We start from the raw sequence: 12,639 nt of genomic DNA, 5'->3' as shown, positions 1-12,639 counted from the left end.
GATTATTATATTTTAGGTTTCTGCAATTCTTTTCACAATTTTTTTTAAAAATCCTCACCTAGGGACATGTTTTCATAGATTTTTTAGAGAGAAAGGGAGGGAGAAGGAGAGAGAAACAACAATGTGAGAGAGAAACATTGATTGGTTGCCTCCCATACATGTCCTGACTGGGGAATGAACCCACAACATTTGGTGTAATGGAACAATGCTTCAACCAACTGAGCCACTGGTCAGGGCTTCTGCAGTATTTTAGTAGCTTAAAAACTCTCTTTTGAACAAGGTTTTCAGACTCCTGGATAACTTTCTTTGGGAGTACAAATATTACAAAATGTGCTGTTTCCAAGATGAAGGTAGGATTGGTGAAATTGTAGAGGGATAGTGTTGGTTTTAAGTTACTCTTTGTTTTGAACATCAGTAATATTAGAGCTGTAAAATATTTTTATTCAAACATTTCTGTTTACTATGCAGGCTTACAGTGGAACACCTCTAACAGAAGAAAAGGAGAAAATAGTCTGGGTCAGATTTGAAAATGCAGATTTAAATGGTATGGTTTTAACTTTTTGGGGCTTATGCATTCAATGTTTGCTTCAGGGTGACCTGATTCTTGAGTCAGATTACTTTCTCTTTTAGTAACTTTTTAGTTTTCAAAATAAATTTGTGTTTAATTTAAAATAGCATAGCCATATTTTTACAGATACTTTATTAGAACTAATATGGTATTGTACAAGTCTGAAAGCAGTTGTAACATAGGGCCTAGCCTGAAACTTTAAGTCCAGGAGAGAGGCGGCTGCCCCCTGTCTGTTTCCCAGGCTACCATGTCTGTTATCTGGCTGAATTGTGGAGGCACTGGTGAGAAACTGAACGGGAGGATGGGAGAGAGGGAAGAGTATTATTATTCTCTCTCCTTCTCCCTGTCAGTGGCTGCATTTTCTCTGTGGTTTTTAGGTTCCCTTGGGCGGTTGTACTGGCAGTCCAGTTTTTACCAGGTGACCTCAGCACCCTGCACTCCTCTGTCCTAGGCTAAGGGTAGCAATGATTTCCTGGTATTGCTAATTCAGTAGGCTGCCTCACAGTTCCTTCTCAGCTACCAGTTGTCTGCATTAAATTCCCAGTTACAAATACACTGACTTGTTTTAATTTCCTAGTTGGACCTTGATTGATACCATACTCTTGAATCTTTGTCTCCTCTAGACTTTTAGAATGTAATGCCTTATTTTCCTTTAAAAGCTACTGTCCAGGCCCTGGTCGGTTTGGCTCAGTGGATAATGTTGAACTGTGGACTGAAGGGTCCTGGGTTCAATTCTGGTCAGGGGCACATGCCCGAGTTGTGGGCTCGATCAATGGTTCTCTCTCATCATTGATGTTTCTATCTCTCCCTTTCCCTTTCTCTCTGAAATCAATAAAGAACATGAAATAACAAATAAAAAAGCTGCTGTCCAGGGTGAGAGAGGCTAAGTATTGCCTCTGCTATTGGTTTCTTCTGAATTTTGGATTCTCTATCAGCTGGTTCGTTCAAATAATGACAACCTCTTGGGCCCTCTTTATGGGGAACAAAACATTCATTTATAGGGGTGATTATTTATGATTTATAAACTTTTCCTACTGTATCTCTTTTTGAAAGCTTACTATATTTTACATTTTCTTTTAATGGCTCAAATTTCTTTGTTTATTAGCATAAGTCCTTCCTGTTCCTTCTTTATTTCTAACTATAATGCAGTGTTTGAATTGAACTCTGCTTTGGTGATTGCTTTCTGTTTCTTCCAATAGTCCTGGGAGCTCTGCTCTTTTGCTTAAAATTATAAAGTGCTGCCAGGTAGCCCCTTCCCTGCAGGCTGCATCCCAGTTGATATGGTTTATCATGGTTGGAGGCTGGGGAGCCAGTCCTGCATCCTCCTAGGTATCTCCATTCCTAATCAATGCTTTAATTTTGGCTGTTGTTAGGTAGAGATGACTACTTTTGGAGGTCATTAGAGAGTAGGACAAGGGCCTTTTGTATCATGATCACTGTTCTGTTTCTCATCCAGACAGTCTGATTCATGCCTAAGCTTGTTTTCCTTCAGGTACCATACTGAAAAAGAAGTAGCCGAAGCAGTTTCATATCCTGATATTTTTCTATCAAATTCCCTAAAGGTGTGCATATGGTTTGAGACCCAGAGCACACTAGGTTATCCAGCTGGTTCGCTACAGTATAACCAGAACTGCCAAGTCTCTAATCTGTGAGGGGGAAGCTCTTTGCACCCCATCGCCTTTCTTGACTTGGCCAATTCTAATATGACATCTAGTACTATACTTAGGTACCAGTTTTTATATTTAACAGCCCCTTCTTCAGTTGCAAGTGATTGATTTAAGGGAATAAAAAAATTAATTGTGGTAAAATGCACATAAAAGTGTATTATTTCAACCATTTTTAAGTGTATGGTTTAATAGTCTTTAAGAACAGTATGTTCTCAGTTAACATTGTTGATAGGTTCTCAGAACTATGGTGAAACAAAGTGTAAGGAAACCAGTTTTAACATAGGCTAATTGATATAAACAAGAGTTAATTTCCTACAGTATCTCATCAATATTATAATGAAATGATATTGAATGAAATTTATTATTGGAGGACTTACTGCACATTCACTTTGTTATGCAGCTGATCTCTAGAACTCTTAATCTTGTAAAACTGAAATTTTATACCCATTAAACAACAATTTCACATTTTCTCCTTCCCACTAGCCTCTGGCAACCACAGTTCTATTTATGACTCTGAATTTGACTACTCAAGTTCCTCATAAGTATTTGTCTTTTTGTGACTGGCTCATTTCATGTAGTATAATGTCCTCAGATTCATTAATGTTGTAGCATGTGTAGGTTTTTCCTTTCTTTTTAGGGCTGTGTAATATTCCTTTCTATGTGTCTACTACATTTTGTTCTCTATTTGTCCTTTGATGTTCCATTTGGGTTATGTCCACCTTTAGGCTTTGTGAATCATGCTGCTATGAACATGGGTGTACAGATATTGCTTTGAATGCCTGCCTTCAATTCTTTTTGAGTATATACTCATAAGTGGGATTATTTGCTTATATGGTAATTCTGTTTTTAATTTTTTGAGGAACCACCATACTGTTTTCGTAGGAGATTTCTGTTGAAACCTACTCATATAGCTTGTGTCAATGTAAGAAAGATCCAAACCTGTAGAGAATTTGTATAATAGTTTACTTGAGCCAAACTGACAACATAAGCTGGGGAGCAAGATCTCAAATGCTCCAGAGAGTTCTGCAGCTTCTTTAATGCATTTGAAATTAAGAAAGATTACTTGAAGGTGGGAACAGACAAAGCAAGGAGTGGATCATAGGACAGTTAATAAGATTTGGATCATAGGTCACCCTTTAGAAGGAGGGGATATGTGCTTATCTTCACCCAGAGAAAGAAAAATAGCACAAGTGACTAACCATAATCTAAATTAAGAGAAAGGAGAGTTTGTTCATGTAATGACCTCAGGGTTTTTATATATGGCCTTGGAGTCCTTCTAAACCTAACTACCTGTGATCAAGGAGGTAGCTATAGTAGAAAGATGACTAGATTGTGTATCAAGAGTCCTGAGCCCTAGCTGGTTTGGTTCAGTGGATAGAGCATCGGCCTTCGGACTGAAGGGTCCTGGGTTTGATTCCATTAAAGGTCGTGTACCTCGGTTACAGGCTCAGTCCCCATCCCTGGTTGGGGTACATAGGACAGGCAACCAATCTGTGTGTCTCTCTCACATTGATGTTTCTCTCTTTGTCTCTCCCCCTCCCTTCTACTCTCTAAATATCAATGGAAAAATGTCCTCGGGTGAGGATTAACAGAAAAAATAAAATAAAATAAAAAGCGTTAATAAAAAAAAAAAAGTCCTGAGATTTCCCTAACTTGTCAATGATAAAATGAAATTGGCTCTGGTTCTGCATATAAAACAGGATTATATATGTGTGTCAGATTAGATGATGTATCTATACCAAAGCACACTGAAAATTAGAAATGACCATTAAGTGTTAGATATACAGAGAATTAATTATGCCCTATGAAAATAAGCTTATAATTCTGAATTTTGCTGGAAATAGAATAATGTGCTATTAACTTTATGTCAATTAGTTTCTATTATAAAATCAGCTTTAAGCCTGGCTGGTGTTGCTCAGCGGTTGAACCAGGAGGTCACAGTTTGAATCTGGGTCAGGGCATATGCTCGATCGCCAGTGTGGGGAGTGCAGGAGGCAGCCAATGATTCTCTCTCATCATTGATGTTTCTAACTCTCCCTCCCCCCCCCTTTTTTTTTTTAACAAAACAAAACAAAACAAAACAAAAAACAGCATTAAAACATTATTGACCATAAGCTATGTTTTGATCTTTATATTTGGGCAGCAGGAAGTCCCTAATGTAGAGAATGGAGGTGAGGAGGTATGTCATTATTTGTGTTTTAGAGAGAGAGCACTGTGACTGTTGGGCAGCGGTGGATATGGGAAGTTAGTTATGCTTTTGGAATAGATGGAGCTGGGACAGGGTGGTGGTGTAAGAAGAGAGCTGTTTAGGAAGACAGGGTTAGGGGGAGGTTTATTGCTAGAAGGAAGGAAGAAGGTGGTCCTGATGTTGCTTTTTCACCGAAAGAGGGAACCCTGGAAGATCAGATTTGGGGAGAAAAATAATGATCTTTGAGTGGAATTTGCTCTACTATTGAGATACCCAACAACTCATGCTGCAGAGACACTAACTGAAGCAATGGGATCACGTAGGGGAGGGTACACTGTGAGAAGAAAAGGGAAACATTCAAACCTGTAGAGGATTTTTATGAGTTTGAGTCAAACTGATGACAATGCTGGGAAGCAGTTTTACACATCAGAATCAAAGGGGAATCTATATGGGGTTACAAGAAATTCATTAAAATTCATTAGGGGGGGCTTACAAGTGATTCATGAATTGGGCAGCACCCCTTCTGGCAACCAGAAGGGTGCTCCAAGGGCTTGTACAAAATGGAAGGTTTTTTTTTAGGAAAAAGGGGGCAAGGGAGAAAAAAAAAGAAAGGATTGTTTTTGGGCTGAACATCATTGGGGGATAGAGATACAGGCGGTTGTTTTTTTAAAAAAAGATTTTTATTGTGCTAGAGAGAGAAGAAGGGAGAGGAAGAGAGAGACAGAGAGAGATCAGCTGCCTCCTGCATGCTCCACACTGAGTATCGAGCCTGAAACGGCACAAGCCCTGACCTGGAATTGAACCAGGAACTCTTTTTGGTGTATGGGCTGATGCTCAACCAAATGAGCCACACTGGCCAGGGCCTGAATGGTTTTTGTTATACACATTGAGGACAGAGAGGATCCTCTTTTAACAGATAACCTTACTGGTGCTTGACCATAAAATTCCAGACTGATAAGTTTCTGGGAGAGGTTGAAATTGCAGTTAGGTCAGGTATTAAATTTAGGTTTGGTATCAGGGACTTTCAGCATGAGGGATGCCATTTTGGGCCTATGGTTTTCTCTTTAACAACAACTTGGAGGTGATTGGCGACTAAAGCAAAAGTCACTTTGGAGGAGTGTTAGGGGCAGAAACCATCTTGGAATGTATTTTTGGGTGAATGAGAAATCAAAAATAGATGACGGTTATAAACAACTCAGTCGAGGAATTCAGCTTCTAGGAGAGGAGAGTGATGAAATCAAATACCAGGAGAAGGATATTGTTGCTTTACTTTATGATTTTTACAAACCTTTATATTGTGCAAACATCATGGTAAAGAACACAAAACTAAAGTATAGGTCAGTGAAATTTTTACAGACCCAACACCTCTGTAACCATCATGTAGGGTAAGAAAAAGAATATTACGAATTTCCTGGTTATTTTGAATTTCATATAGATAGAATTATTCAATATAAGGTCTTTTGTGTCTGGTTTATTTTGCTCATTATGTCTGTGAGGTTCATTCATGTTATGGTGTATGGTAGTAAAGTAGTTCATTCTTTTTTCTGTGCTCAAAAGTATTCAATTGTATCAATATAACACTGTGCTTGTTGATTCTGTTGATGGACCTTTGCATTCATTGCAGCTTTTGGCTCTTTTCAAATAGTCTTGCTATGGATATTCTTGTGCATGTCTCTTAGTGTATATGTGTGTGCTCATGCTTCTAATGAGCATGTATACCTACAGTGGAACTGTTTCAAAGGGCGTGGTATCCTCAGCTTGAATAAGTTGTCAAACTGTTTTCCAAAGTGGTTGTACTAATTAAATTCACCAGCATTGAATAAGCAATCCATTTGCTCCACATCCTCTCAACACTTGGTTTTGTCATTGTGGTTTTAATTAGCATTTCACTGATTACAGCAAATGAGGTCCATCCACTTTTCGTCTTTTATTGATCTTTTGAATATCCTCTCTTTGAAGTGCTGTTTCATGTCTCTTGCCTATTTTTCTAATGACTTACCTTTCATATAGATTTTTAATTGTTACATGTACTGGATGAGTCCTTGTGGGACTCAAGACTCTTCTCCCATCCTGTGGCTCCTGGTTAACAGAAGTTCTTCATTTTAATGTAAAAAATAATGCAGTCGAATTTGCCAATCTTTTGTGCTAATGTTACTGAAAAGGGGACCAGGCCCTGAACTGGTGTAGGGCCTAGGGACAGCTGGTAGTGTGTGGGTTCTTGATTTTGTGCAGGAAAAATTTCACAACACGAGTCCAGGTGAATTTTAGAGGACTTTTATTAAAGCTGCAGACAGGGAAATAAGAACGGGCTGGGGAAATCAGCTTAGGCGAGTCTTCTTTGGCCCACTAAGAAGCCAGAGAAAAGGGGTCCCTTGGGGACAGGGTCAGGGGGGGTTGTCTGGGATTAGTGGCTGCTACCCATTGATGCCCTGGCTGCAAGCCTCATGGAGTCCCTTAGAATTTAGGAGATGCCTGCCTGTGGGGAAAGAAGAGGGCGGAAGGTTCAGGGGTGGAGGTGGGGGAGGCACAGGTGTGCTGCTGGGAGGGAGAGCATGCACTGGACCTTCTGACCTTCCTTTTGAGGGGTTTGAAAGGCTGGGTGTTTAGGGGGGGAAGTCTTAGGGAGGATGTCAATAGAATATTCATCAGCTTTATGCTGATGTACCAAAATGAGATTTATTCTCTTAACTTCATCTGTCCTTGGGTGTGGTTAGCAAATGGCACTAATTGGATTTCTGCTATCTGTCTCCCTGAGCAGGATGATTTAAGCTATTTACCCTCTGGTTGGGGAGGACAAATGCAAATCATATACTCTTAAGTGTCCCTGGTTTAGGGAAGATAGGATTTACTAGATGGTTACAAAATGCTATTTAACTAGTTTCCCTATTCTGTTTCTCTTGGCTTACTGGCCTGTCTCACTAAGAGTTGTGTGTGTGTAGAAATCTTTCCTTATACTGTGATCATGAAAATACTTTTCTGTATTATCTTTCAGAGTTTAATTTTATCTACATTATTTATATATAAAATCCCCTGGTACTGGTTTATTTGAAAAAATAGGGAACACTTCCGCATGTGTAAATGCTCCTTGAAACTATCCAATAGCATGGAAGGAATCGAAGAAACAGAAAAGGAATGATTGGAAAAAGGGCCCCTGAGAAGGTGGTGGAGGATGGGACCCAAAGCACAGATGGAGGGTTTGCTTTGGACAGCAGGAAAGACAACTATTTGTAATAGGATGGAAGGTGAAGAGGCTGCCACGGATGCAAATCGGTCTTTGGCAACAGGAAGTTTGTAGTTTCCCTGTGCAGTATGAGACAGATTATTGGAGTGAGGAGAGAGTGGGCAGAGTCAGGACTGGGACAAAGTTTAAGAAAGTCATTGAAGAAATTATAAATTAAGTTCTAGAAACAATAAATTTGTTGTGCAGTTTTGAGCATATAGTTGAAGCTTGTGGAGGTAATTTAATTTATAGTGTACCAATTCTTTCTCACAATGATGTTTCTATGTCAGTATATGGCTGCCATAGAACATACTAGAATAGTGGGTAGTTGGGTTCATCTAGGAATAGGGTTTTGCTATTTGGATGCTATGCAAAGATCCCACAAAGAAGGATAAGAGAATGTAGATTATTTACAGTTATTGAGATGATTGATAAAAAACTAAGATGGGAGGAGTATCTAAGATGAGTCTAAAGGGAGGAGGCAGGGGTGTCAGTGAACTGAATAGCCCACAACCCTGCCATGTGTTTTGACTGGTAATCGAACCGGCAACCTGTTGGTTCTTGGGTCATTGCTCAACTGCTGAGCTGCACCGGCTGGGATGTTCACTTCCTTTAATGAGGTCTTCCAAATACTTCTGCACTTATTTTTTATTGTGAGACAATTGTAGTACTAATGGCATTAAAGAAATATGTTGCTATCTTAACTGACATTGTGTCTTTTTAATTCCTGTTATTTAATTCTAATGTAGATACATCAAGAAATCTGGAATTTCATGAAATACACAGCACTGGGAATGAGCCGCCTTTGCTGATTATGATTGGCTACAGTGATGGAATACAGGTCTGGAGCATCCCTGTAAGTATGAAGATGGTTGATTTCCTAACATACAATACTTTTGCAGAATGCTATCTGATGGGAAATCTGGTGATACTTTCAGAAAGGTCTCATTCATTTGTTTCATAGTAGTTGCTTAAGATACAGTTAGGTGTGCAACACCATGCAAAGTACAAGGAATAAGGGCCAGAGATGCTGTAAATGATTTTGAAAAGTGGACTAGGAATTGGAAACACTTTACATGCGAGATCTCAATTTTGTCATGGTAACTCTACTAAGTAGGTATTATTTTTTCCTCCCATTTTATAAATGATTAAACAGACTTACAAAGGACTTGTTTTAAAAATTAGCAATCACTTAAGAAAAATCAGTGTTTTAGAATTAGTTTAAACATTCACTTCATCCCCACTCCCACTCTTAGTTCCCATTTCCCCTACCTTGAGGCAGCCAGATTTTCTAGTTTCTTATGTATCCTTATAGCTATATTTTATGCCAAAAATATATAAATATATTTTTCCCACTCTGCTCTTTCCTAACAGATAGGAGCATATTAGTTTGTACCTTGAGGTTTTTTCCTCATCAAGTCAGTGTTCTGAGAGATGCTTCATTGAGTTTTATAGCTGTATATAAGCTACCTGGGTTTCCTTAATTTACGTAACTTGTTCACTATTACTGAAAAACATAAATGTCCCTTTTTAAAATTAGAAACAATAATGTAATACATGACCTTGAACAAAACTTACTTTATATGTGTGTATCTGTGTAGAGTAAGTTCCGATTTTGATAAATGTTTAAATTGCCTAATAGGTCCCAGTTTGCCTTTTAAACCCTACATATTCCACTTTGGAATGACCCAAAATAAAATGTCTTAAAAGAGGAAAAGGCTTGATAGGATCACAGCTCAGTGAAGTGTAGTCGGGATTGCATACTGCAGCATATACTTATTTACATTCTGGTTTATGGCATGACCTAAATACTGCATCTCCTCAGTAGATGGGGGCAGACAGGGGACTTCTATTGTGTGGTTCTTTTGCAGTTGGAGGCTTGGGGCCAATAGAATTTTAATTTGTATCTTTAATAAATATATTCACCAAACTCATTAGAAGCCCCTTGTGTGTGTGTGTGTGTGTGTGTGTGTGTCTCAGCTAGAATTCCCCTGCCTTTTTTGATTGTTGTTGTTCTTTTGGGTAATATGGTTACTACTTAAAATATTTATAAATAAACATATATGCCTGCAATTTTAATAGGAATCAGGATATTCTTGAGTGCAGGATTTTGGTGTCAGTAGTGTAAGAATGAAGTAACCAGCATATTGGACTTCATTATTTTTTAACATTTTAAGTAAAATGTATTTGTTCTTCGATAGATCACTTACGATGAACTTTGGTCTTCCATCTGATCATATAATTATGTATCATATTGTTAGGTATTTAGGACTTGGGGTTTTGTATTTCTTGTTTTTGAAGATTGGCTTTATTTTGCAGAGGTAGAAGATTCCTGTTGGTATGGCATGGACTTAGTGTCCTCTTTCTTTAGCCTTTTGGGATGTGTAGCTGACATTTTTCAAGGTCCTGTAACGTCTGTAATTTAAGTACCATGCCAAAGGCATGGACAAAGGCCTTAAAATCTGGCATTGGTTTTTACAGGTTTTTTCTTTCTACCCAGGGAACTATTTCTCTGTCGTGATCAGAGGAAAGGGTTTTTGTAAAATGCAACTCTTATTAATAGAGACTACCTTTTCATCTATTACACAGTTTGTTGACAGACTTAAAGGCAAAGAGGAAGCTCAAGTTTTAACAAGAAGGTTGAACCTCGTGTGGTTAGGAGTGTTGACTGGATTGAGCACATTCCTTTGGTGGTACTCAGGCTACCAACTTGTTTTGGTTATAATTAGAGGTATCACTTTTAATACTCACAAAGGTAACTCGTGTTTAGCTCTGAGTAACTTAAGGTCTTCTGAGTAATTTAAATTACTTCTTTAAAGTAGTTTTTATGTCGTTTCAAATTTTTATTGACTAGTTTTTCTTTTTTTTTGACTAGTTGTTTACTATTGCAGTAGTATAGCCCTGTGAGAACTGTTTCAAAAATTAGGAAGCAGTCCGGGTAATAAGCTCCTTCTGATGCATCGATTGAGTTCTTACTGTGTTCAAAGAGCTTTATATATACACTATCTCATATACTGTACCCTGTGAGGTAGAAGTTACCCTGTTTTACAGGTGGCAAGGTCACATAACTTGTAAGAGGCAGAGTTGGAATTCAAACTCAATTCTGTCTGACTTCAAATTCAGAGTCCATGGTCTAAGAGCTATACTTCATTACTTCCAACATGTGATTGCAGAAGATATACCATGCACGCAGTTTGGCAGTTTTAGTTTTCATTGTAAAAGGTTATGATATAGCTTCAAATATTTATCTTTTATAGACTACTGTGACTGTTATGCATTACTCTTAACTAAACCCTTCTGAAACTTGTTTATCACTAGTCAGTTATTCAGTAATTATTTAAGTGTTCCCATATGCTAGACAGTGGGGAGCTAATGTTGGTCAAGCTAGAAATAATCCTGGCTCGTAGGGATCTTTGCAGACCATAAATCGTATTTGCCTTTTTAAAATTTTTATTGAATTTATTGGGGTGACATTGGTTAATAAAATTATATAGGTTTCAGGTGTACAATTCTATAATATATCATCTGTATATTGTATTGTATGTTTAGCAGCCCCAGTCAAGTCTTCCATCACCATTTACCCCCCCTTTTACCCTCTTCTACATCCCCCACCCTTTTTTCCCTCTGGTAATCACCATACTGTTGTCTGTGTCTAAGAAGGTTTTTTTTTTTCTTTCCTTAATCCCTTCACCTTTTTCATCCAGCCCCCTGTATTATTGATCTATATATCTGTTTTCATGCCAGTACCATTCTTTTTGGTGACTATAGCCTTGTAGTATATTTGCTATCAGGTAGGGTGATTCCTCCAGCTTTTGAGTAAGTATAGGTAAGCAGAACGTCATTCCTGGTCCAACCTAAGCACAGTTTTGCCTCAGTTTTGTGCACGGTTCTCTCTTCTGTAGATTTTATATAACTGTTCCACCCGTGAGTCTTAGATTAAGAAAATAAACATATCTTGGTTAAATATTTTTTAAAAATTGATTTTAGAGATGAAGGGAGAGGGAGAGAGAGAAACATCAATGAAGAGAGAGAGTCATTGATTGGGCGCCTCCTGCTTGCCCCACAGTGGGAATCAAGCCCACAATCCGGGCATGTGCCCTGACTGGGAATCGAACCTCGACCTCCTGGTTCAGAGGTTGGCGCTCAACCACTGAGCCATACTGGCCCGGGTGGTTAAACATTTTTTAAGATTGTCTATATAAGAAGTGCGCAAATATGAACGAAGCTTAGATGATGTTCAGGAATATAGTAGAGTTAGCTCAGAAGCAGAACTATGCAGAAGTATTTTTTCTATTTCCCAATCCCACACTTTGTAGATGAGATGGCTGCAGGAAACCACCAGTTCTCTTAGCTTTCCCAAGCTGTCAGGCCCCTACTTTCAACATATCTGATGTAATATAAGAAATGATTATTTCTTCTGCTGATGTTCTTGGATAAACAGGCCCTATTCGCATCTATGTCTAACAATGTAATTGCTTCTTTTGGTAATGTAGTAGAGACTCTTTTTAAAATCTTTAATTAAAAAAAATAAAGTTATACATGTACCTGGACTAAAAACCAAATACTTTTATGGGATTCATATGAAAAGAACAGCATTTCTGTATTCTTCCTTTCTTATCATCTTCATTTCTATTATTGTTGTTATCTTAGTATGTATTTCAGATATTTGAAAGTAACATACTTATATTTTTTATTTTTTTCCTCCTAGTTTTATACATAGATTGACTTGGTGCTATGAACTATGAGGACTTAATTGTTGTTCATTTATTCAACACAGGTCTGGGATAAAATGTGTATTTTGAGCAAAATAGACAGAGTCTTTACTCTAATACAGCTAGTATGAAAGAAGGATTTAAATAAAAATATATACAACTTAAATTGTAATGTGAAGAAATAATAAAATATTATAATAACTAAGCAGTACAGAAGTTAAGATTTAGCCAGGGTAGGAGGGAACAGCAAATAGTAAAGTCAGAGGCTCTGAGGTGAAGTGTTC

General features: G+C 38.0%; 1 protein-coding gene across 1 annotated transcript in view; it reads left to right on the top strand.

The window, feature by feature from the left end:
- Window positions 1-12,639, top strand: part of BCAS3 (BCAS3, microtubule associated cell migration factor) — a 454,972-nt gene that overhangs the window by 12,369 nt on the left and 429,964 nt on the right. Inside the window, exons 4-5 of the mRNA XM_023756742.1 lie at window positions 469-544; window positions 8,393-8,499. Coding sequence (XP_023612510.1) covers window positions 469-544; window positions 8,393-8,499 — 183 coding nt within the window. The remainder of the gene's footprint in view (window positions 1-468; window positions 545-8,392; window positions 8,500-12,639) is intronic.

This window comes from Myotis lucifugus, unplaced genomic scaffold (genome assembly GCF_000147115.1).
Source record: "Myotis lucifugus unplaced genomic scaffold, Myoluc2.0 scaffold_99, whole genome shotgun sequence".
NCBI lineage: Eukaryota > Metazoa > Chordata > Mammalia > Chiroptera > Vespertilionidae > Myotis > Myotis lucifugus.
The sequence above is the reverse complement of the archived record's forward strand: the minus strand, read 5'-3'. Positions and strand labels throughout refer to the sequence as shown.